Source organism: Pogona vitticeps, chromosome 7, assembly GCF_051106095.1.
Source record: "Pogona vitticeps strain Pit_001003342236 chromosome 7, PviZW2.1, whole genome shotgun sequence".
NCBI classification, from domain to species: domain Eukaryota; kingdom Metazoa; phylum Chordata; class Lepidosauria; order Squamata; family Agamidae; genus Pogona; species Pogona vitticeps.
In genome coordinates, this window is record NC_135789.1 from 335,398 (window position 1) to 358,709 (window position 23,312).

The following is a 23,312-nucleotide window of genomic DNA, read 5'->3' on the forward strand; positions in this document are numbered from 1 at the left end:
AACACATGCAGGGAAAACACCATGGCCTCCCAAGGTGTTTCAGGCAGAGGGAAGGGGGGGGGGAGAGGACTCCTTCTCCCTGCCTGCCCACTGGCCAACTGGGCCTGACACTCAGCTGAGGGGCCTATTTTTAACATCTGCTTTTGTCCCCATCCCAGCCCTCTGAGTCACCCCTTTTCTACCCCAGGGGCCTCCTTTACTCCTTTACTCCCAGTCAAGACTGGGGTACGGGTGGGGCACAGGACCCCTCTTTCCTCCCCAAGGCTGTCGCAGGAGCCTCTCCTTCTCCTCTTCCCCATTTTAAGGCGCGTGGGATGCGAATACCTCCCCTCCTCCCGTATTTGAATCCTGGCCCTCTGATTCTGGCGGACCCCCCATCCCTTCCCTTCCCTTCCCTTCCCTTCCCTTCCCTTCCCTTCCCTTCCTGCCAGACTCACCGCTTGAAGTGCTCGATGATCTTCTCCTCGCGGACGTTCTCCGGCAAGTTGCCCACCCAGAGGTGCCTGGTCTCCCGGACCATGCTGCTGCTGCTGCTTCTGGGCGAGCAGGCGGCCGGCACCGAGGACGACGACAACGACGACGACGAAGAAGAAGAAGAGGACGACGACGACGACGACGAGGAGGAGGAAGGCCCGGGCGACGACGACGAGCGGGGAACCTCGGGCCTCCGCGGCGGCGGCGGCTGGTGGTGGTGGTAGTGCTGCTGGAGGGGATGCTGCAGATCGGGCCTTCGCCGCCGCCGCCGCCTTTGCGTTTGCTGCTGCTGCTGCCTCCGCTGCCGCCGCCGCCGCCTCCTCCTCCGCCGCCGCCTTCTCCGCCGCCGCCGCCCGGCCGCCTCCCCCGGCTCGGCTCGGCTCAGCGCCGCCAGGAGCGGGAGCTGCTCCTTCGCCGACTCCCGCCGCCGCTTCTGCCTCGCCGGCGCCGCTGCTGCTGCTGTTCCCGGCCTGCCGCTGTCGAGGCTCCGGCTCCCGTTGCAGCTCCTTCTCCGCCGCCGCCGCCGCCTCCTCCCTCCGCGGCGCCGGCGGGGGACACCATCCCACCGGGGCCCCCGGCCGCTCTCCTCCCGCTGGCGGGGTAGTGGCTGCGGCGGCGGCGGCGGCGGGGGGGGGATGGGGCCGCTCCTTCGCCTCCCGCTGCTGCTTCTCCTCCGCCTCCTCCTGATGCTGCTGCTGCCCCGCTGCCGCTGCCGCCGCTCCCGCTCAGGCTCCGCGGCGCTGCTCTTCGCCTCCCTCCGCCTCCCTAATTTCTCCTCAGCAGCAGCACCAGCTGCCCTCACAGCGTCGCTCGCTCGTTCGCAATCGCTGGCGCGCAGGCGCACTCCAGCCCCCAGCCTGCTGACCAACCAGCGGGCTCGGGCGCCGTCCTCGCGCTTTGGAAGCTGCCTCCTGATTGGCCGCCCGCCTAAGGAGGGGCCTCGGAGGGACGAGGCTGAGGGGAAAAAAGAGGGAGGGGGAGGTTCCCCCCCCAAAAAAAGAGAGAGAGAAAGAAAAACCGCACAGATACACACACAGAGAAAAGGAAGCCGCCTGCGCATGCGCGCTGGGACGTTTCCGCGCGAGCTGAGGGGGAGAAGGAGGGAAGGGAAAGGGCTCTGTGGGGGAGGGGTGAGAGAATCCCGCTGTCCCCAATACGCCTCTCAGCGGGGAAGCGCGCAGGCGCGCGACGCTGCCTTTGCTTTCTCCCACACGCAGCCACTGGAGGCCCTTCCGCGCGCCTTTCCGTGCCACGCATGCGCAGCCGAGGCTGAGGCGGCCCAGTCTCAACGCTTCAGTGAGGTAAAAAAAAAGGAAAAAATATGGCAATGGAGGAGCAAGAAGGAGGAAGATTGGGTAGGAGGTTTCATTCCCTCCGTAAATAAGGGATGGGAAATGCCTCTCCCCGCCCTCGTCGAAGGGTCACAAAGCGCGCCTCAGGTATATACCCCAAAAAAACACACGGAGGCTCGCGGGTTTATTTCGAGGGCCCTGAAAAAAGGCTCCTCGGCTCTCCCCTCAGAAACGCTTCAGCATTTCACATTATCCGTAAAAAGGGACCGGTGGGGGGGGGGTTATTGGGCGGCCCTCGGCCGTGCCTCCCTTCTGGGGCCACGACAGATTTTCAGTGATTTGAAAAACTATTAGGTCCATCGATAAAAAAGACTTCTAAAAAAGGCTTGTTTACCTCAGAACACTCGGAAGAGTGGTTAAAAAGAGCCAAAACAAAGCAAAACCCTACCGCTGTGTTGCCAGTCCCGGTGGTGGTGTTAAAAAGAGAAGAGAGGTGGGTTTCCTGCCCCAAAAGGGATTTTTGCAGGCTGCCCCGAAAAAAACGGCACATTTCCACAGTTTTCATTCTTTCCTCTTGTGGGCCCAGAGCTGTGAGAAAATTGCGACGAATGACTATGTGACACCAGAATGCTTGTACTGTACAGAATTAAAGCCTATATAAATATTTTGCTTTCATAAACATACTTCTGTAATTATTTTATACCCATGTTTATGCAGCACTTTGCTCTGGGTTGTGTCCAGAAAAACACACCTTTCTCTCTTGGCCCTTAATAATAGCCTGGTGAGGTGGACTAAGCAGAGAGATGGAGGTGGGGTGGGGTCTGGCACAAAGGATTTCAGCCACCACACAAACTACACTCCTAGGGTTATTCAAACTGCCATATTATTACATTTTCTCTCCCCCCCCCCCGTAAGAGTTGAAAGAAATATACTGTACTGTATATATAAATCTTGGGTCCTCAGGGTTGAAGTCAATTAATGGATAAATTATACACTATATGAAATATTTTCATGGTCTAAAATGTGTCCTGTTTATTGAGGTACAGTTTTATTTTTATTTTTCTAAAATACAGGTAAAAGTAGATACATTTATTGATTAGAAACTTTTACCTTACCTGTTTCCTTAAAAAGAACCCAAGGTGGTTTCCTTCATTACCATACATTATTTAAAGCTACAAACAATGAGTATGAGAAGAGTAAAAAGGATCAAGCGAATACCATATTAAATTAAGGTCTGTCTTAAAAGAAGCTTTAAAGATAAACAGACATTTTAGGTGGTAGGTTTCATGTGAGGTAGATACACATACAAAAGCAGTTTTCTTTTTAACGTTTTTTTAACTTATATATATATATATCTGCATGCAGATTAATAATGCATGTCTGCTCAGAAGTAAGAATAGGGCTAACTTCCAGGTAACTCAGTTAAGACTTAACAGTTTCTTAGGACCTAAGCATTATTAAACATGGTGTGGGATTTTTTTTTTTTAGTTTAAAAAGCATGAAACTGTTCATGGACTGATTAAAGATTGTGGTCTAAATTCATGCAGGGCAAAGAAGAAGTCTCAGAGGCTCTGCCATTGTTCCTCCACAAGAACGGGGCATGCATCTTAGATGTGTCTAAGATTCTTTGGCAATAGAGAGAAAGGTCTTGCCAGAAAATGCTCACATGGAAGGTGTTCTACACAGGCAGACGATACAGACAACAGTGGAAACTCTATATTAAGGTAATAGTTGTTGGATTATATGCAACTTTTTTCTTGGGACAGGACTTACAACACAGTGTTTGTCATGGCTTTTCAGTACAGATTTACATGAGTGGTTGTTGGGCATCAAGCAATGAGCAGGCTGATGGGCTTTGTGGTGATAGGATAGCAAAGAGTCTCTTAGCAATAGATTAAAGAAGTCAGCCACACACACAGATGGATGTCTGCCAGCAGTACTCCTGGTGGGCGACTCAGCAAGGAAGCAGAATGAGAAGTCCTCTGTCCCTCATTAACATTACAAGGTCACAGGTAGTGACAGCATTACAGATAGTAGACAGGGTCCAGATAGGACAATGGTTACATTAGGGTTGGTCTGGGGAAAGGCAATTAATCCAGCCCTTTGATTGGCCTAAGGAAAGGCTTTTATGCCAAGCTCTCTATGATAATGAGAAGGAGGGAGAATGATGGCAGCTCCTTCCCTCAGAATCAGCCACAGGATGCTAGGAGAGTTTTCCCTCACTAGAACACCCATGTGGCTTAGCAACCTTAGGAATGGTACCCCCCACAAGTGGTCTTTGTCCAGTGAAGCTATTTCCTTTGTACTCTGTTTTCACCCCCTCTTCCCAGCACACAAATTGCAGAACATTATGTATACCAACAGAAGGGACACACAGGGAATCCCTCTCCTAGTACAGTATTCATCTCCAGCAATTTGGGATTAGCAGTATCCTGAGCATTAGAACATAGTTTCTGACTAGTTTAGTTTCTGTGATTGAAAGGTACCTCCAGGCTATTATTCATTAGTCATATTACGTTCTAAAAGCTCAGTACAGTATTTTTGAGTGAATGGGATATAGGATCATTGCGGGTGGGGGGTAAACTCTGACTTAGGCAATTACATGTGGTCTCTGTATTATATATCCCTATTGCTGGAAATATCACTTAAAGAGTAGATAAACATTCTACTAGCTGGCAAAGTTTAACATAATAAATGTATCGGTCATGAAGGTGTCAGAACATGCTTTACTTTTATTGTAGCAGAGAGAGAGAGAGTATATACATACTGCATACACACACACTGCATATGTATAAACACACACACACACACACACACATGGTGTCATTATCTGTATACTTTGTCATATATATAATCTGACAAAATGAACCACTGTAGAAAAAGACCCCAAAACAGTAAAAGAGTAAATAATCTATTACTATTTGTAGCCTATAAATCAGATGAACAATGGAACAGTAGGGAACATTCTTAATAGGACCTTAATAATAACACACTTCCTCTGAGAACAAACAAAGTGCAGTTCCCTTACTAATGTGCAAAGATGCCCCATCCAGGATTAAATGGTCAAAGGGAGTGTTGGGCTTGTGGGCTAGAGGTGTGATTGTTTGAAATGGTATCACCCTTCAAAAACTTTTAGTTTAGAGACGTTTCTACAGAGGCCACCCTGTTTGTAGTTTGTAACATAGAGTGGTTGTGAAGCTTTCCACAGAGCAGGTCCTTCTGGGGACATAAGTGTTTCCATTCAGAAGTTAATTACTGTGCCTGGTGTCCCAGTGGCGGGTATTGCAGCATCACTAAGGTTTGAATTCCAAGCCAGATGGGCCCCCAGCCTGTTCCCTGCTGAAACAGGGCATAGAGGGCATTCCCCAGCTCCCAGACCTCCCCCCATTTGCCTTGGTGTATAGTTACCAGAGGCACCCCAGGTGGCAGAGAAATGTCTCCCAGATCGAAGACAAAACCCACTCCCAGTAGTGTAATTGTTGCCAGCAGAGGGGTGCCTCATTAAATGTACCAGAAGGCTTCATTAGCTGTGCAGTTTAATTGGGGCTCCCAGACCTCTCCCACCAGCCTTTCCAGCTCTTGCCTTTCTTCTTCATCTTCCCACTGCCTGGCTGATCCTGTTGCCGATGATTGCAGGAACAGTCGGTATTTTGTATAGAAATGTGGCATTCTGAATTGTGCCTGACAGAAATCCACCAATTCAGTGACAAAACAGGGGAAACATTAATAACCAGTGCAAGTCTGGATGCTTTACTTTCTTGGCTCCTACCAGTCTGGCAGCCTGCATTATGATAATTCTACAATTTAGAAAGGGCTCTTTAGATTGCAGTTTTATTTTAGTCTCAGAATGGCCCAATCCCTGAACTTTCGGGGGGGGGGGATGTGTATTTATCTGAACGATATCTTCAATTTGCAACCCCCATTCTCCCTTTGTTTCTTCAATCCTTTTTCTTAGGAGAGAAAATTATTTAAAGAAAAGAGACAGAATAACTGCATAATGCCAGAACCATTCAGTCCAGTAAAATCCCACAAGTACAATACTATTCTCAATGTCACAAAACCATATTTTCACATAGATTATCCAGATATCCTTGGCCATTAAGAGAAAGGAATCTAAAAGTGGCTTCAGCCAATACTAAATCGTAGGATAATAATAGGTTGGAAGAAATTACCTTTTCTCCATTGTTATCAAACTGCTGGCAATCTGATTAGAGAGAGCATTTTAGAAGAAAAATGTGTATTTAGAATATTTGTATCCCACCTTTCTTCTGTCCCTTTTCTCCTCAATAAGTTGTAAAGTAAAATTAGTTTTTCAGAAAACCACTATAGCTATATGCCTGAGCAGTTAACTTCTGTGCTTCCTCTCTCAGCAGAGGGAGAGGACAGTAGCCCATTCCTGAAAGTGTGGTTTGTGGTGGGCCTTGACAGAGCCCAACAAAAAGTAACAAAGGAAAACACTGAGTTGCTTTCCACGGCATGGCAGTCAAGGATGACAAAGGTGGAACTAGGGGCCACTTGTAGTGGTGGCAGTCTACTATATTCAGGCCATGTGTATTTGAATACCAGTTGCCATTGCTGTCAGGTCTTGCTTGTGGACTTCTGGAGGCATATGAGCAGCCACTGTAGGAACATAATGCATAATGCTAAACTATGTATGCCTCAGTCCAATCCAGCTGTCCTGTTCTTATTTATCTGAATATGTATGAACAGTGTTTCAGGCGCCAGGGTCTGCAAGCGGTGTAGGAAATACCGTAAGTATCAAAACAGTATATAGAGTGGGCGCTTCCAGACAGAGGCATAGGAGCTTCTGTGTAACACTCTTCAAAGCTCTCCCCTGCATTTTATTCTCCTCATAAAGGCAGAATAATCCTAGAGGCACATAGAGTTCTACCAGGTTGACAACCTACTAAGCAGAAACTGAATTATTTCAGAAGAAACAGCTTGGAGTTCACAGAGCTAGTGGGGGATTCAAACTGTGGGGCCAAGCAACTTGGTGCTCATTAAAGAAATCAGCTCATTAAAATAATGCCCCAAACTGTTCCTTTAACAGCTACTTATCTGCTGAAATAAGCAAACATTAGGGATAAACATTATCAACCGTTACTTAGTTACTCCTGTGAATAATAAACAAACTATTGTTTCTTTATTACTTCCCCCAAGGTTCTCCCCATGTGCCCTTAGCCCCTGTGATTTCTGTATCATCTCAATGTTTTTATCCTCACAAGGAACCCACAGGGTGGACTAGGCTGAGAGAGGGGATTTGAAGGCAGCCATCTCTGGCCAGCCTTCAAACAATATCTTGAAAAAAATAAAAAGTGCCAGTTGACAAGTTAACACCCTGGCCATTAACACACAAAGTGTATGTTGAAGGCAGAGGTGTTCTGAAATCTGAAGACAGCACTCTTGACTTCCAGACCCCTTTCTCTTTAGCCGGAGATGCCTGGCTGCTGTCTCCGCTGACAGGGAAGAGAAGGGCACCTTCTCTGAGGCAGTTCGGTCTGATTTCATCCTCCTCACTCAGTCCACTCACAACAGACGGGGGGGGGGCTGGAGCAATCAATTGTAAAATGGAATTTAAAGCCAGCCTGTAATCCTAAACAGGGTTACTTGAAACAGGGGTGGGGAAGGCTTTCCAAAAGTACGTGCCATTCATTGAGTTCGTTTCCTCTACTGGGGTAACCTTTGTTGGGCTTTTGACGTGTGTGATATATTCAGACTCAACATAGCTACTCCCTCCACCCCACGAATTTCCACTGAAATTAATAGGACCTTTTTTTTAAAGTGTAAAAATAGCTCACTAGCGTAAAATATATGGGTGTTTTATTTTCAGAAAGCCTGCGTTAGGGACAAAGGCATGTGTCTGACCCCCTTGCAATCTTTCTCTTCCTTCTCTTTCCCATCTTTATTTTCTGGTGTCTCTGTGTTGCTCGCGGGCATAGCAAGCCTGATAAACTTGAAGCGGGGGGGGGGGGATAAGATTAGTGCCAGCCCTCCGTCTGTGATCCAAAAGAAGAGTAGCACTGTGGTTTACACCGACTGGAGAGTGGGGGTGGCTCTCAGATATGTGCAGGGGGGCGTCGAAATGGGGCTGGGGGAGGCAAGGTAGAAACAGTGGGCAAGGGGGAATGGAGGAGGACGCTTTCTTCCGGGCAAGTGACGCCTCCCGGGCCCTCCTGGTGCATGCTCGGTGGAAACACCAAAACTAACCGCCGAGCCCCGTGGCTCCGTCCTGCCCCTTCCTTTCTTTTCCCCTGGCTGGCTCCCCTCTCCTCCCCTCCCGTGGGGCACCTGGGCTCCCGCCGGGTAGGAGCCCTTAGCCGCGCCCCCCCCCCCAGCATCCCTTGGCTCCCCCGCCCTCCCCCGGGCTGGCCAGAAGGGCAGGGGAGCGAGCCGGGGCAGCGAACCCTTCTGGTGCGCGGCACTGCCTTCTTTGGAAACTTCTCGAACAAAGCGGCCAATCTGGGGAGGGGAGGAAGGGAGAGGGTGGGGGCAGAAACTCCCCAGCCCTTTCTCCCGGCTCAGAGAGGAGGAAGGCCGGGAAAAAGCACCAGTGTGGGGAAGGCTCGCTTGCTCGCTCGCTCTGCCGCCCCGCTAGGCCGGCTCGTCCTTCTCCTCTTCCTCCTCCTCCTCCGCCACAGTCAGTCGCCATTACACGGCAAAACAAAGCACACACCCGCGTTGGGGATGTGCGGGAGCGCTGGCGTGGTGGAGACTGATTAAAAGAAGCCTCTCGCTCGGAACGGGAAGGGGAACACTATGAGCCTGCCACTTTTAAGCTTTTGTGCTTCATCCTGAACCCTTCTGAGGGTTTGGCTGGTTTGGAAGGCATCATTTTGCTTGGCATCTCCCGGGAGGTTTTGCTCTCAAAGGCGCTCGCTCGCTCGCTCGCTCTTAATTTTTTTTTTTTAAATATAAACGCTTGCAAGTCAAGTCTTTACCCTTAATATTTCAAGGAGAAATCTGCATCGCTGTGGATTGAGCGTGAAAAATATAGACTAAATCATTCCTGGATTGTTTTTTTTCTATATATTTTTATTAAGCGAGAGGGTAGCCCTTGCATTTTTGCTTTTTTAGGGATTGGCTCCCCTTCTGCTTTTAGGATATACAGTACAGTACAGTAGTTAAATGCGAACGGAACTATACAAAGGTAATATATGCAAGCAAGAAAAAGTGTATCTGCGTGAGATAGTGTTCCGTTAGGAACTTTGTTTTAAGGCAGGGGTTGTGTTTGTGTGTGTGTGTGTGTGTGTCTTGAGTTGTGAGTGCAGACGAGTGGGGGAGTGCATTTCTAGGGGCCTCGTTGAAGGTTTTTAGAGGATGGATGCTTAGCAGAATTGCAGCTGTCGCGGGGAAGGAAAATAAAGGACGTGTTGTTTAGGCGAGGGGACGTGGTGGGCCAGAGCAGACAGAGGGGATCCCAGATACGGTTGCGGGGCTGACACCGAAACGCCTCTCTTCCGATGTCGCTTCATGGCAGCGGGGAAGATCTCCCGGTAGGGAAGCAAGGTCGTTTTTGCGCCCACGGCTCAGGGCAGAGGGATCCGGTGGGCTCGGCTGGCAGATGGTTGTCGCAAAATGTCATTGCCAGAAAAGGACTTTTCCGGGAGGAATCGAGTGTGTTCCGAGCGGCCCCTAACGGATTGCCGGTTTTGATTTGACTTGAGTGGGTGACAATTATAAGCCTGGGGTTCGGCGGATAAAACCAAAGGACGAAAGGCTTTGTGAAGGACAGCAACCCACTGGGAAAAGGAGGGGGCTGGGAGGAGAGCGCCTGGCTCCGCGGTGCTCCTGGATGGGTGGGTGGGAAGGAGGGTGGGTGGGAAGGAGGGAGGGAGGGAGGGAGGAAGGGGAAGTCGATGGCCGCCGTCATCCTGCCCAGCGGAAAGAAGGCAAGGTCGTGCGTGGGGCTCCCGGCTCCGGAGGGAGGACGGCGAGCGGAGGAGTGCCTGCTGCTGCAAAGGGGCGCGGGCGCGGGCCAGCAAGCCGAAAGGGGCCGGGCCCCGCCTTTCCAGAAACGGGGAGGGGAGGTGTGTGTCTGGATCGCATCGAAGGGCATACCTTGGCTCGGGTCAGGGGTCGGATGCTGGTGGCGGGAAGCAAGCAAGGGCGCCCGCGACCAGCCTTTCCTCCCAGGGTTGAGAGGGAAAGAGGGGTGCGGAAAGGCGCGCCGTCATGTCCCCTTCCTCACGCTCAGGCCTGCTTCGGTATAAAGTGAGAGCAAAGGAAGAAGAAAGAGGGGCTATGTGAGCTCGGCTTCCCTTGGTCCTTCTCTCAGTCCCCCGCTTTCGTTTTCCTTTGTCCCTTCCACGGGCGCCATTTTGTAACCTCTGCCTGGCGGGGCGGCCATTTTGTGGCGGCGGAAGGCGGGCTGAGAGGGGTGCGGTGCAGTAGCCCCGAGCGGCCACCGAGGGCGAAGGGGGCGCTGTCCCCGCGGCCTCGCCCGGTCCGCCTTGTCTTTCGCGCGGCGCTGCTCCCAGAGGCCGCCCCTGGATTGGGCCGGAGCGGAATGTCCTGCTGGGTCCATCAGCCCCGGCCTCTCGTTCCAACCGGGCCGCTTGGACCGCGGGTGACGTGTCATATTTGTGAGTCCGAGCCACCACCGCCCTCGCAGCCGTGGCCCGCGGGGCGGCGCACTTCGGGCTTTCTTGGGACAGGAGGCTTCCCGGCGAAGAAGCCTCTTCTTCCGAGAGGGACGCGCCCCAAACAGGCCGCTCTGCCCATCTCAGCAGCCTCTCAGGAGGGGGTTCGGCCTTCAGCCTGCGGGATCCAATTAAAGACAGGAACATAATCTGTGAAGATACTGTACTCAGTGATCCCGGAGAAGTTAGGGTCGATGACAAAGATGGACTCATTTTGGACGGAGAAGATAGGTGGTGTGAGAGAGGGATCAGGGAGGGCCATACATGTGCATCTGCCTCCTATTTATCGTGCGGCCCTTTCATTTATCCTCAGATTAGGACCCCCCACACACGAGAAGGACCACTGTTAAGGTCTGTTAATTATCCATGTCAATGGGTGGAGAAGGACTGCAGGAGTGGGATTATCCCTCACCCCCCCCCCCCCCCAGTTCTTTGTATTTCTAACCAGCCTATATCTGATTAGGGGGAAGTGAAGTCAACATATATCAGGGATCTCCTACCAACTCTCCTCAGACTGAAGAAGCTACTGTACTTGGATGAGTAGCAAAACGTTTCAGCCCAACAAGAACAAGAAAGAAGTCCGGTTGCCATGACTCAACTTCCAAATCCAATACAATTGTCCCTGTCTTTATTTGGAAGTTGAGTCATGGCAAACTGGACTTCTTTCTTGTTAGGTTGAAATGTTTTGCTACTCATCCAAGGAGCTTCTTTAGTCACAAATATATTCATAGGGGAATTGCTAATAGTAGTAATAACAACTACTGTACAACAACCTTAGTAGGGACTCCATGGATCATCAAGTCCAGCTTCTGACAAGGAGGCCCTGGGGGTGGGATCAAACTCCGAACCTCTGGTCCCGTTAAGCATAAAATGCCTTGTTGGGAATAATTTAAATTGAACCATGAAAGAGGCAAACTCTGTACTACTCGTTAATGTGCCTGGCATACATGCATTAGTAATGCAGTAAAAGCACTTTTAAAAAGTAGTGTTAGTACATTTAGGTTGGGTTTGTTTTTCATTCATGATTTTGGACGGCTACTGGAAGTTGTCTCGTCCCCTATCCTAAAGGTTATTAAGGCATATTTTGAAGATCCAGTTTACTCTATGTACCAAAAAAAAAAAAAGCCAGGAAGCTTTCAGATTAAGCTTAAATCAAACCCGACGTGATGATTAATAAAGAGAATTCCTAAAGATTAAAAAAAATCAGAAAACAATGATGAAAAAAATAGAATAACTGAGAGGAGAAACAGATAACATTGCTCAGAGACTAGAGAGTCCCAGACTTGGCTTCTTGTTCACCATCCCCAATCTCTCCCTCCCTTCTCTGTGTCAGTAGTGAAAAATTAATGTGTCCACGGTAATATTTTGTGTCCTTTCTGTGTCTGGAGATGTATGAGCCATGTTTCGCATTGTGTATTTCAAAGGAAATAATTGCTATTTAGATTACCTTTCTACTCACCTTTTGCAGTACTAAGTAGTGCTCAAGGGCCAGTTTGCAGTCGGCATAAAACATAAAAACAAATTAAGCAATAAAATCATTAAATTAAACAACACCAAATAGAACAAATCAGTTAGGGCTGCAAAGTTGACTTAGAAGCTCCTAAACATTTTTATACAGTACTTCCTTTTCTTGTAATAAGGGTCCAGGATGGCTTACATAATGAAAAGACAATATTTAAAGCTAAAATTAGTAAGTATATATAAATACTGCAAAGGATCAAGGACTATTGTATATGAAACTTCCCACTTTTTATTTTATGTGACAAGAACTCTGTAACACTCTTCCTAGGAAGTCTTTGTGTTGCATAAATATTTTCAAATTAGATAGTTTATTTGTATATAATTAATGACTGTTAACAGCAGCAGTCACTTATATATCTTGTTTTTTTTATAAAGCTTCAATACAGTTTATGGTCAGGCAGAATTAAAAATATTGAAATATAATTGTGTAATTTAAGTAGATACTGGCCACTAAATACTGGAGAGATACTGGTATGCTTTAACGGAAGAGTGCAGTATTTTTTAAATGTGGTAGTGTTTGAAATACACAGTTGTTCTTTGGGGGAACAGGTGCCTTATAAAGGAGGATGTATCCATTCAAAAACCATTTCCAATTCTCAACATTTCTTCATTTTTGATTGTATGTTTTCAGATTATTTGCACATCTCTTTTCCTTGAATGAACTCTTTGCATGGCCTAGGTCTCAAAATAGTTCTCTCTAGTTAATAATGAAGTACGGCACTGTTTCTGCTCTCAGAGCAAGTTTATGTAGTGAACAAATAAGTCACAGTTTTTTCCTCTTTGCTAGAGGAGGAATTGAGGCTGACAGAACAGTTTTTTTCTCAAGCCTGATTTTTTTTGGGGGGGGGGGCGGTTAGCTTTTGAAGCCAGATTAAATGTACAGAGAGTACTGTATAGCCATGTGCACTCAACCTCTCTGCCTTTGTGCATATTCCAGCAAAGTCTGCACAGAAAGTCACTAGAGGAAGAAGTTGGAAATCTCACCCCTTCCCTGCTATATCACATCTCTGGTGTTTCTTTGGCACTATTAGCCCAGTTTGGTTTTTAGTGAGTGAGTACCCATTGTTGGGTAATAAAGCAGAGAATAATTAGTTCTCATCAGCTTTTTGTATGAACTCTGAAACGACCAATGGCACCTCACTGTCTACATGAAAGAGTCAGTCACCATCTCTCTCTCTCTCTCTCTCTCTCTCTCTGTCTCTCTAAGAGATGGTTTTAAGGTAGAAGGGTATTGTTCCATTTTGAAAACAGAGGTTCAATGTTTATTGCTTTTTATGTCACTTCTTGTTTCCAGTAAGCCTGGTGGCAATTCACTGTGAAACCGAACACATCATGACCCTCACAACTTCTACGTATATGTTAGGAAACCTGGGTTTGAATCCCGATGGGGCTGTGGAAACAGTCTTTGTGTATGCTGCGGTGGTCATAGCAATAGTAAAACCACTTTTTAAATATCTCACTAACCTGCAAGCCCTACAAGGACCACTGTGTATCATTCCTTACTTGATGGCAAATAAAAAATACATCTACACCAGTGGATTGTTCCTACTGCACATCTTGGATTTCATTAATATTGTTTTTTAGATGTCTTCTGGAATTACTGTATCAGGGAAGCCAAGAATTACTCTCCAGCAGCTAAAATGCAAAATGTAAACGATTTTCCTTCAGTGAAAGGGTAACATTTTCAGAAATAAAAGGAATTGAGTTGTTAAAATATCAAATATGGGCTAGCAAGCACATACTCATGTATTATTTTTCAGAAGCATTGTGAATATCTCCTTCTGGTGTTTTTTTTGTGAAGTGTTGGACACCTAGGTCAAGTATGAGAGAAAATGGTACACATGCTTGTTAGTGCACGCTTAAATTACCTCATTCTTTCATCCTTGGATGTCAGTGGTGTGTTTCTTTTTGTAAGAAGTGTAGAAACACCTTTAGCCCCCATGTACAATATTATTGGGGCTAAATATAAAGTTGTCAGAAGTAATACATGATGACCTTTCCATTTTGAGAAGTATATGTAAAAACTTTAACGTAATATTGTTTCACATACAGTAGTGCAAGAGGACAATTTAAAATTATGGAGCTGTATTAGCAGTCTGTGGGAGATTCTGTGTCCATGTCTTGGCACTTGTATGCTTTTTTTTCTTATATGTGTGTCTTGCCCTTTATGCAAAATGGAGTTTTCATCAGGGTCTTCACAATGGATCCTACACAGGATACAGTTCTAGCAGACCTGCTAAACAAATGGCTTTGAGACATTTTCTCCCCCCCACCACCACCATTTGTCCAAATGTGATCTATTCTCCCCTTTGTCTGGTATCTTCCCCCCATTGTCCATTTTGCTTTGCAGATGAAGATCAAACAGCTAGACCCTTCTGTCCACAAATTTAGAATGCTTGGATCCTCACGACATTCCAGCTTGGTGCATATTAATGACTGATTTAATAATGCTAGTCACATGACAACATTATATAACCTATGTATACATTGTTTGCAGTAGCTGGAATCACAAAGAATCAAAACAAAGGCCCTTTGGGTTTGATTCAGATTTTAATCAAGTGGATCTAAAGATGGCAGAACTGTCACAGGGTTCCATTACTTTATTTTGCCAATCTTTACAGCAACATCAGTATCAGCTGGTTGTTTTGTGTCTCATTTCTGGATGAGAAACCTATGCAAGCATTAAAAATGAACCTATGAATGGGGGAGGGGTTATTGCAACAATTAATAGGGAATGATAACCACATTTGCTCCTATGTGAAGTGAGTAATTGTCCTTATATCTGGATGTCTCCCAATAACATCTTAGTATTTTGAAATAATTTTTAATACATTTAATTCTGTTTCAAGTCAAGACAGGAAGGTAATTGTTAGGGTGTTTTGGACAGATGGAAGCTTGTAGCTGGGGAGGAGAGGGGCTTGGTGCCCACACAATTTCCTAATCACTGCAAAATTGAGAGTGTTAAGTGGCCATAAAAAGGAAGAAGAAACCTGTGGTTGAGCTATTTAGTTTTTACTATAAAAACTGGTGTGGTTTTTGCACACAATCTGAAGATAAGGGTGGGTAGCTGGTCCCTTCTATGTGAGATTTTAGTGGTCTCCTAAAGGCATCACCCACTCACTCTTGTCTTCAGATTGTCTTTAATAGCCTTTAATTTTAAATGCTGAACAATGGTGTTGCCTTGTTCTGCCCCCTGGTGGGCACAACATGCTTTAACAGAAGAGTGGCACCACATTTTCAGCACCAAAACCAACTGACATTTCTAATTTTTAAAGAAATAGTGATGTTAGATTGTTCGACCTTGTTGACCAAAGTAAAATAAAATAAAAAGCAAAAGGAAGAATAGTGTAGAACTTTCACCATTTAGTACAGTTTACACTTACATGGGTGAACGTCTGTTGGCCACTATTCACATATGCCCTCTAGTGTAAAAATAATGCAGATAAGAAGGCCTTATTGCTCAGTCACTTTCCTAGGATAGTGTTGAGTGTGTTTAGTTAACCATAACTGTCTAAGAATTTCCCTGCAGTGCTCAACGGCACAATGATGTGAAAGAGATGATAATTCTGTCCTAGAGCAGCAGCCCAACACCAAGCATTGCATTCCACTCCAATTATACTCCAGGACAGAAAAACGTTTTTATAAGACTCAAAAGGAAGAAACCAGAAGAGAGAAGCAGGGCATCAAAATACTGAAATGTGTTATTGAAATCTATCTGCACTGAACTGTCAGAGGCCACAGGATGCTTGTTTATGCCTTGTTTGCTCAGTAGGATGTTTTTTTGGTCTGCTGGACGTGGCAGAACTTGCAGAGAAGGCAGCTGCCAAGAGGATAACATCCATCTTCTGTGGGTTCTGGGCAGAGCAAGATGTGGCATTTCTGTAGGAAGCACAAAGGAAGTCAATTGTTAGATTGTGAGAAACCCCCAAAACTGGTGGAAATAATAGGAGCTGCATTCATGCAGCAACCCCCTTAACCCTGCCAGCAGGCAGGGATGAGAAAGGCCTACCAAATCTTCTGTAGGGTAGAAGGGTAGGTTAAAGGCCCTAATACCCTAACTGCCAGAAGAAATAACATTCTTATGTTTGTTCTTGAGAAACATTTATATTCATTTTGTTCTTACTTTTTTCTTTTAAAATTTGTATTAAACTAATAAAAAGTCAAATACAAACAAAGAAAATAAAGCATCTAATTAAAAAGCAATCTATATGCATAGTGCTCCCCACCACCTAGACCCTTTGGGAGTAACTGTATATTTCCTTTCCTTTGCAGAGCCTGATTTCCCTTCCAGAGTTGTATAGACTCCTATATTGGGTGTTTTCCCCCTTCTCCTTTATTAATACAAAATTCAGTGAATTCTCCCCACAGGTCTATAAACATGTCTCTGTCTAATACACCTCTTAACTTTACTATTATATGTAAGTATTGTTGATTGCTATATCCAAGACTTCCCTCTATCAAAACGAAAACATACCAAGTCTTGACTCCATTCTCCATTCCCTGCCTATCTCCCTGCATAACTTATCTCTTTATTAGCAGTTTCTCAATTGACCCATTCAGATTTTCTGAGAATTTATCTAACTCTGTCAACAGATATAATGGGGACACTGATGAGCTAAGTAATTTTCTATAGCTACTCCAAATTATTAGCATATTTTACTATTTTGTTTTAAATTTCTTCTGTTGCATGGCCTCCAGAATTCAGCACCATTCTTTTTCCTGGACTTACTTCACATCTATAGCAATCTTCATGGAAGTTTCTCCCCATGCACTCAATCTTATATAAGTCCCTCCCATCACTTGGGATGATGGGTTTCTCACAGGAACCGCACACAGAAGCAAACTTCCTGAAAAACAAATACAGTGCTATGTTTATATGTTAAAACAACAAAAACACACAACAAAACAAAGCAATGGCAGCTCATACGGGGACCTACGTCCAAGAGAAAGAGTGTAAATCTTATTGCTTTACCTGTAAAAGTCATCCAAGCAGTGCACCTGATTGCTTTCATCCAGTGCAAAAGTCTCATCTCCGATGGCCCGAGCACACACCACGCAAGTGAAGCACTCTGGATGATAACTATTGCTCATGGCATGCACAATTTGGGTCAAGATTAAGGCCTGGCATATGGCACACTTTTCCAGGGTGTTCTGTCCAAGGAGGAATGCAGGAGGAAGAAGACAGACGAAGTTAGGTGAAACTTACGGTGACTTCACTCCAAGCCTCCCAATTCAGAGGCTTTCTGCTGTATTTAACACACATGATCTCACAATCCTTATGCTGTTTGGGAAAGATGTGGGACCAAAGAGATTCTGAGACTGTGGGCAACCACTTCAAGCCATGAAGCAAGGGGAAGAAGACCTACCTGATAGCAGGCGACACACAGTGGCTGTCCATCTTTCTGGTAATAGCGTTTTCCTGCCAGGGCATGCTGACATGTTCGACATGTGAAACAGTCAGCATGGTATTGTTTGTTCATCGCCTCGAGGGTAGGAACCCAAGGGGATATTGCTTTGTGGCAAAAAGCACAGATTTCTGTAAAAAGAAACCATTGTGCATTTTCAGTTTGTGCCCGTGATATTTGTGGAGTCTGTTTCCAGCTATACGTCTTTGTAGCTCAGAATTATAAGCAATCCTGAACCAGATCCTTTACCCTGTCTAGCATCTTGTTGTGTATTTTGTTGTTACCTGTTGAAACAGCGTTCTCCCTTTTCTTTACCGTCTGTTGCTCCTCAGCCCCATTGAGTGTCAAGGGCAGAATTTTTGATTGTCTCATTTCAACTGGAAATGAAGAAGTCTAAAGAGCAGAGAGAATGAACCAAGACAAGTTTAGTGCTAAATAAGGTGGTTATTTCCAAGTGGACCTTGAACTTGGCTTTAAGGGGAGGCACCACAAAGAGATGCATGAACATGCAAAGCACTTCTTGCCCCTGAATAGTTGCATTCCTTTATTCTCTGTCACAGCTTGTAAGGGTTCCTAGGCTTTTTAAATTTTCTTTTTGCTTAGCTCATTGTAGGACTTACGTGTGACTGGGGAATTAGTGGTGAAGAATGTCTCTTCATGGTCTCAGAAATTGTTTTTGATTCCATGGGATAAGAGCTTTTGTTAGTGGGTTGTTTTATTTCCTCATTAGTTATTACTTTCATCATAGTTTAAACAACAGGACTGGAAACTTAAGAAGAATGATAGAAACAAATGATGATAGTGCAGAAGAGAAGCAGTTCTTGCCTGGCTTGCATGTAATGCTTGAGTATTCACAATTACATTTAATAACTTTTAAGGTGATCATTTGGAAGGACAGCCCTTTAGAAAAATGACAGATTACCTGCAGAGATTTGGGCAACGCTTCAGTTTCTTTCTGAAAATCAGGACCAAATACCTCTGCTGAGAAGGGTTTTGAATACAGGGCTGGAAGTAGAAGAGGAAATAAATGATCCAGGTCAGTGTTATTGAGACTGTTGGGTGGGGGCAGGGAGGAGAAGCCAGTGGTGACAGCAGGGAAGAGCAACCTAAAATTAACAGTAAAAACAACAACATTGCCTGAAGGTACAGTATAGGAAGTTAACTTTTTTTCTGAAATAAAAGCTTCAGGGACTCAAGGCTGCCTGGAGGGTGTATCAAAAACAGTCTGCAAGCCCATATTGCTTGGAGAAGTGATACTTTGAATTACAGCTCCCAGAAACAGCCATCAGGGCCAATGGCTATATTGGCTGAGGGGTTCTGACAGTTGCAATCCAAAATTCAGGAGATTCCCACTCTCATGGTTTCTGCGCCTTCCAGTTACATCTGCTTGTAGCAAAAGGACCCCTGGTGGTTACAGGGTGTAAAAAATGTTCCGCAAACCTTCAACAGTTGTCCATATTGGCTGTTTATGTTCAGAAGTTGACATGTACTTGTCCTCACAATGTATTCACATTTTCAACAATCCAGACTGCTCATGATGTAAATGAGAGCTCCCAGACCTCATGCCATCTAGGGCATTCTGGGGGTTTACAGTCCAAAAAAGTAACATTTCAAGCTTTGTGTGTGAATCCTGGCTGCTATTTAAGCCCGAAGGAAAAAGTTTTGCCCAGCTGGCCTCCTGCCCACATTCAGTTCCTTTAGAGCCCTGATAAGAGTGATTGCTGGACTGTTGTTCCTCTCACCTCTGTTGGGCATGTTTGAATCTCCTGGGCAGTGGTCTTTACTCCTCAGATTGGCACTATCAGGTGTTTGGGATGGGATGGGGCCCACAGATGTCCCAGATTCTTTGGGAAGCTTGTTGTGGGGGAGGATAGGAGCCTTCTGTGGCCTTGTTTCCGTTTTAGCGTAGAGATCTCTCCTGGGTGGTACAAGGGTGATGAAGACGGAGGATGCCATCCGTTTCTGCACCTTTTCTGATAGCATCTTCACCTGGAGGAACAGAGAGAGAAGTGGAGAAATAGACCACTGAATGAGGGCAAGATACAGGTTTGCTCCATGGTGGGCCTGTGAGGTCATGTGGAAGACCCCAATTCTATTGTAACCTCTTTTAAGATGAATAAGTCTCCCACCTCAGTTTTTCCCTCTGTAAAACTCATAATAAGCTTTGTGAAAAAGATAACTTTTCAATCTGCACAAACTGTGTGGGAGCCAGTATGATTTAATAGATCGAGCAATGGACTAGGACTCAGGAGACCCGGGCTTAAGCCCCTGCTTGGCCATTGGAGCTAGCTGGGGAGTGGCACTGGCAAATGTTTCATATGCCTTGGGAAAAACGCCTATTAGGGTCATTACAAATTGGACGCAACTTGATAGCAAGTAACAATGCCATAAACTGTGCAACTGTTGCAGCACATCTCCATACACTGGGAAAATTGTAATCTCTTTACGGCTAGGAGTCTAGTTGGGTCCCATCAAGCATTGCTTGCACAGAGTGCCATAAGTAATCTACAAAAGTTTGAAGACCAGAGACTGCATCTGAACTGAGAGTCTTAGAATGCTTAACTCCACAGTCTCAAAGGCCATCTTCATGCTACAGAACAATTTATACAAAATAAGAATATTCTCTTTAACTTGCGCTTGCAGAAACATCCACTGTCTTGCACAACATTGAGACACACCCACCCTTCTCTGAAAAAAAAGAACACACATACAAAAAAAAAAAACACCCCTCATTCCTGGTAGCAAAGGAAGAAAGAATACCTGCTCCTCCTCAGGACAAGAACTAACAGACCAGGGAGGACTTAAGCAAGAGACAGCAAATTACGCAGTTGGGAGCAGTTCTGAGCCCTGCAGTCTGCGGCTTTGCCCCATTCCACAAGGAGGGAAGCAGGAATGACGAGGCACGAACAAAGGGCAGCCCAGCCTCAAGCAGCTTCATATTCCTCCTCCTCCTCAGGGCAGCTGGGCAGTGTGACAGTCTGATGGGCAAGGCGATACACCTTCTGGATTGTGTTGATACACGTTTTTTTCTCCATGCCCTTCCAGCAGCTTGCTCTGCAATATGCCCTTTGCATTCGCAGTTCCACTACCTTGGGAGGCTGGCACAAGGCCGCCTCTGCTAAAGAAACTAGAAGTCCAGGGTGTAAGCTGTGTTTTTAAAGTTGTGCCATGTTTGTGTGTAGCTAAATGTGCACTCCTCTCTCACAGTTTGGATGTGTCTAGGATGTGTAGGCTGTTGGATTAATTCAAGACCTCAGCTATCCCTACCTGAATAGTGGGCATCATAAACCTTTAATGTAGCTGGGAAGCCAGTTCATTCCTTCACTTAAGATCACCCTGGGTGATCCCCAGCACACCGAGCTGGATACCTAGGCTCTCCCTCCCACCCCGTGGATATTTTAGTTTGTGTGACTTACATTCTGAACCCTTTTGCCTGAAACAGTGTTTCTTGCACCTACAGCCATGTTGCAGCACCAGCCCTTCCATTAGGGAAGATAGTGAGGCCCCTCAAGCAGCAGATGGAGGGAGTCAGGAAGGGGACATGGGTGACTTGAAGGATGGAGCTGTTTGGCCCATCCCACCTGCCCTGTGCCACTGCATCTCACTTGCTGCCCAGGGCTGTTGTGCCACCTGGTCAGAGCCTTAACACCAGTGAACTCTGAAGAGCCACAGGCATCTGAGCTGGTTGCAGACTTCTTTTTTCCCCCATCCTCTCACCCCTTTGCCCACTTATTTCCAAGAGGGATGGTTCTAAAGACTGTGCCTTCTTAGAGCATCTGTCTGCCTGAGCCCCATTGCACTGAAAGGCCTTCCCAGCTGAGGGCAGGGAGATTTCCTTGCGGATAGCAATAGTGGCCAGGCCAGCATAGCCTCCTGAAGGATCCACGCCACATCCTTACCTTTGCCCTTGGCTCAACAGAGGCTTAGGAGGAAAGAGAGGGCTTTCTCTTCCACCACCCAGAGGACCAAGTGCCCTTGGGTAGAGGGAAGGGCTTGTTTTGCCAAGACCCAGAAGGGCTGGGAAGAGAGAAAAGTCAAGGGGCAGAAGGGTGGAGACTGGCACACCTTTGGACAGGGAGGGACCCTGCTGATCAAGCCTTGTCACAGATCAGAACAGCTGGCGGCGGTGGCGGGGGGGGGCGGCGAAGCGGCTATCTTCAGGTGGGCGTGCCAGTGTTCCAGGTCAGTCCCAGCAGGGGATGGCCCATTCCTGCCCAGTCCCACCATCCCCTCCTGGCCGGGCAATCAAAGCCCCTTGTGTGCTAAAGCTGGGCCCCGAGGAGAGAGATAAGAGCCTCCTTTCCCATATCAAGGCTTGGGAGGAAGGCTTCTCCCTCCTTTGGGAGCTTTGGTCCCCACCCCACCCTGACTGGGAGGTGTGGCAAAGGATTTGTGCCCCCTGCAGCTCATCCTGCTGCGCCCGGGAGAAGAGGAAGCCAAAGGGGTCTCTCAGGAGGGCACCCATCCGCGGTTGCGCACCTGGTCATCATGCTACCCCCTTCCCAGGCGGCCCCCCACCTCACCCTCACCTCACCTGGAGGAGCCGCTCACAAGTGCAGCGAGTGAGTGAGCGAGGAATTTTCCTTGCCTGCCAGCAGAGGTGGGTGAGCTCTGCGCGGAAAACCCGAGGCACTCCGCCGTCGCCGTCCCAGTGGTGCTGGAGTTCCTGCTGGGATCGGTGGCCAGCCCAGCAAAGGAAGGAAGGAAGGAGGGAGGGAGAGAGGGAGGGAGGGAGGCAACGCCAGCGGTGGCCACCCCGCCCTGCTGCAGACCCTGGCCCACCCCTCCCCTCCTCTTTTGCTCTCCCCTCCCCTTTGTCTCTCTTTAGCCATAAAAGGTGAGTATGCGGGACCGAGTCCCTTTACCTGCCCAGCGGGCTGCCGGGCTTCCGCCTCCCAGCGCACCACCCTCATGTCTTGCTTGCCTCGTTTTCCACTGCCCAGTAGGAGCGCCTCTGGGTCACCACTGGAGATCCTTTATTGAGACACGGAGTCTGAAGTGGCTGCCGCCTCTCCCCCCCCCCTTGAGAACAAAAGATCCCTGCGATCCTCTGCCGACACCCAGTTCTCAGAGCCTGGAGGCAGGGAGGCAGCTGTTGGAACTCTCCCCTTTCCGAGTTCAAGAGACTGGCTGGCTCTTGGGTTGATGGTAACTTTCTATCTGAAAAGGAAACTATTTTTCCTGTGGTCCAATAAAAGGATCGCCTGCTTATGCATTTGTGCTCTTTCTGGGTAAACATCCACTTGGATGAAGAGAGGGAGCCCGACTGTTCAGTATTCAAGTAGCATATTTCTGCCTGGGGTAGCTTTTGTATCCCCTGCACTGACCCACCCCTTCATTGGGAGGTTTGGAAACTGAGAGGAGCAGAAGTGTAAAGAGTCCTGTGTTTGCGCACCCTTAAACTATCTAGCAGCAATGACAACAGGAGTTGCCCTTCAGATGTTAAAATCCACAGCTGCTGCCATCATTCCTTGCAGGTGATTGTGCTTACTGTGGCTCCTGGGAGTTGAACCCTCCCCCAACATCTGGAGGGCTGCATCTCCCAATCTCCTGCTTTGGAGGTGGGGAACTCTATGCTACATGATGTTGTCACTTAAGAGGCACAGGCATAAGATGATGTTGCAAAGCAAAACAAAAGGTTTGTGGTGGAGCAATGTATTGATGGTGGCCCTGAGCAAAAGCTCTTGAATCTCAGAAGGAAGTGGGACCTTGCCCATGAAAGAGGGTAAGGCAGGAAGTCTTCCAGGCAACTCGGACAGATGCCAGATGCAGGGAAGTAGTATCAGGAGACAGGTCTCTCGTTGTCTTGTTCCCAGAGGCGTCTGGTGGGGCCACTGTGAGATACAGGAAGCTGGACTAGATGGGCTCTTGGCCTGATCCAGCAGGGCTCTTCTTAGGTTTTTACATTCTTATGACTTCCACCTACAGAAACCTCAGTCCCAAGGCCAGAGATACAAATTTCTGCCCCAAATCCATCACTA

At 47.1% G+C, this 23,312-nt stretch overlaps 2 protein-coding genes and 1 long non-coding RNA gene across 6 annotated transcripts in view; 1 reads left to right on the forward strand and 2 right to left on the reverse strand.

The window, feature by feature from the left end:
* SPEN (spen family transcriptional repressor) overlaps window positions 1-1,284 on the reverse strand; it is a 55,816-nt gene extending 54,532 nt beyond the window's left edge. Inside the window, 1 exon segment of the mRNA XM_072977382.2 lies at window positions 438-1,284. Within this exon segment, the coding sequence (XP_072833483.2) occupies window positions 438-520 (83 nt within the window). The 5' untranslated portion in view covers window positions 521-1,284.
* A 103-nt stretch (window positions 1,285-1,387) lies between these two features.
* LOC110073176 (uncharacterized) overlaps window positions 1,388-23,312 on the forward strand; it is a 42,877-nt gene continuing 20,952 nt past the window's right edge. For all 3 annotated transcript variants that reach the window (XR_012080515.2, XR_013538136.1, XR_013538137.1), the window contains exons 1-2: window positions 1,388-1,913; window positions 3,314-3,490. This is a non-coding gene — a long non-coding RNA (uncharacterized LOC110073176). The remainder of the gene's footprint in view (window positions 1,914-3,313; window positions 3,491-23,312) is intronic.
* Window positions 14,458-22,839, reverse strand: FBLIM1 (filamin binding LIM protein 1). 2 transcript variants are annotated; one of them, XM_020782070.3, is made up of 8 exons: window positions 22,197-22,839; window positions 19,074-19,320; window positions 18,254-18,336; window positions 17,616-17,724; window positions 17,293-17,462; window positions 16,899-17,077; window positions 16,656-16,773; window positions 14,458-15,805 (listed from the first exon to the last, which is right to left on the reverse strand). In XM_020782070.3, exons 1-8 carry the CDS (start codon window positions 22,242-22,244, stop codon window positions 15,692-15,694), a joined length of 1,068 nt encoding a protein of 355 aa, XP_020637729.2. In that variant the 5' UTR covers window positions 22,245-22,839; the 3' UTR covers window positions 14,458-15,691. The 2 variants fall into 2 exon arrangements, with proteins under 2 accessions (XP_020637729.2, XP_020637732.2); XM_020782073.3 differs by lacking the exon at window positions 22,197-22,839 and adding an exon at window positions 21,866-22,186.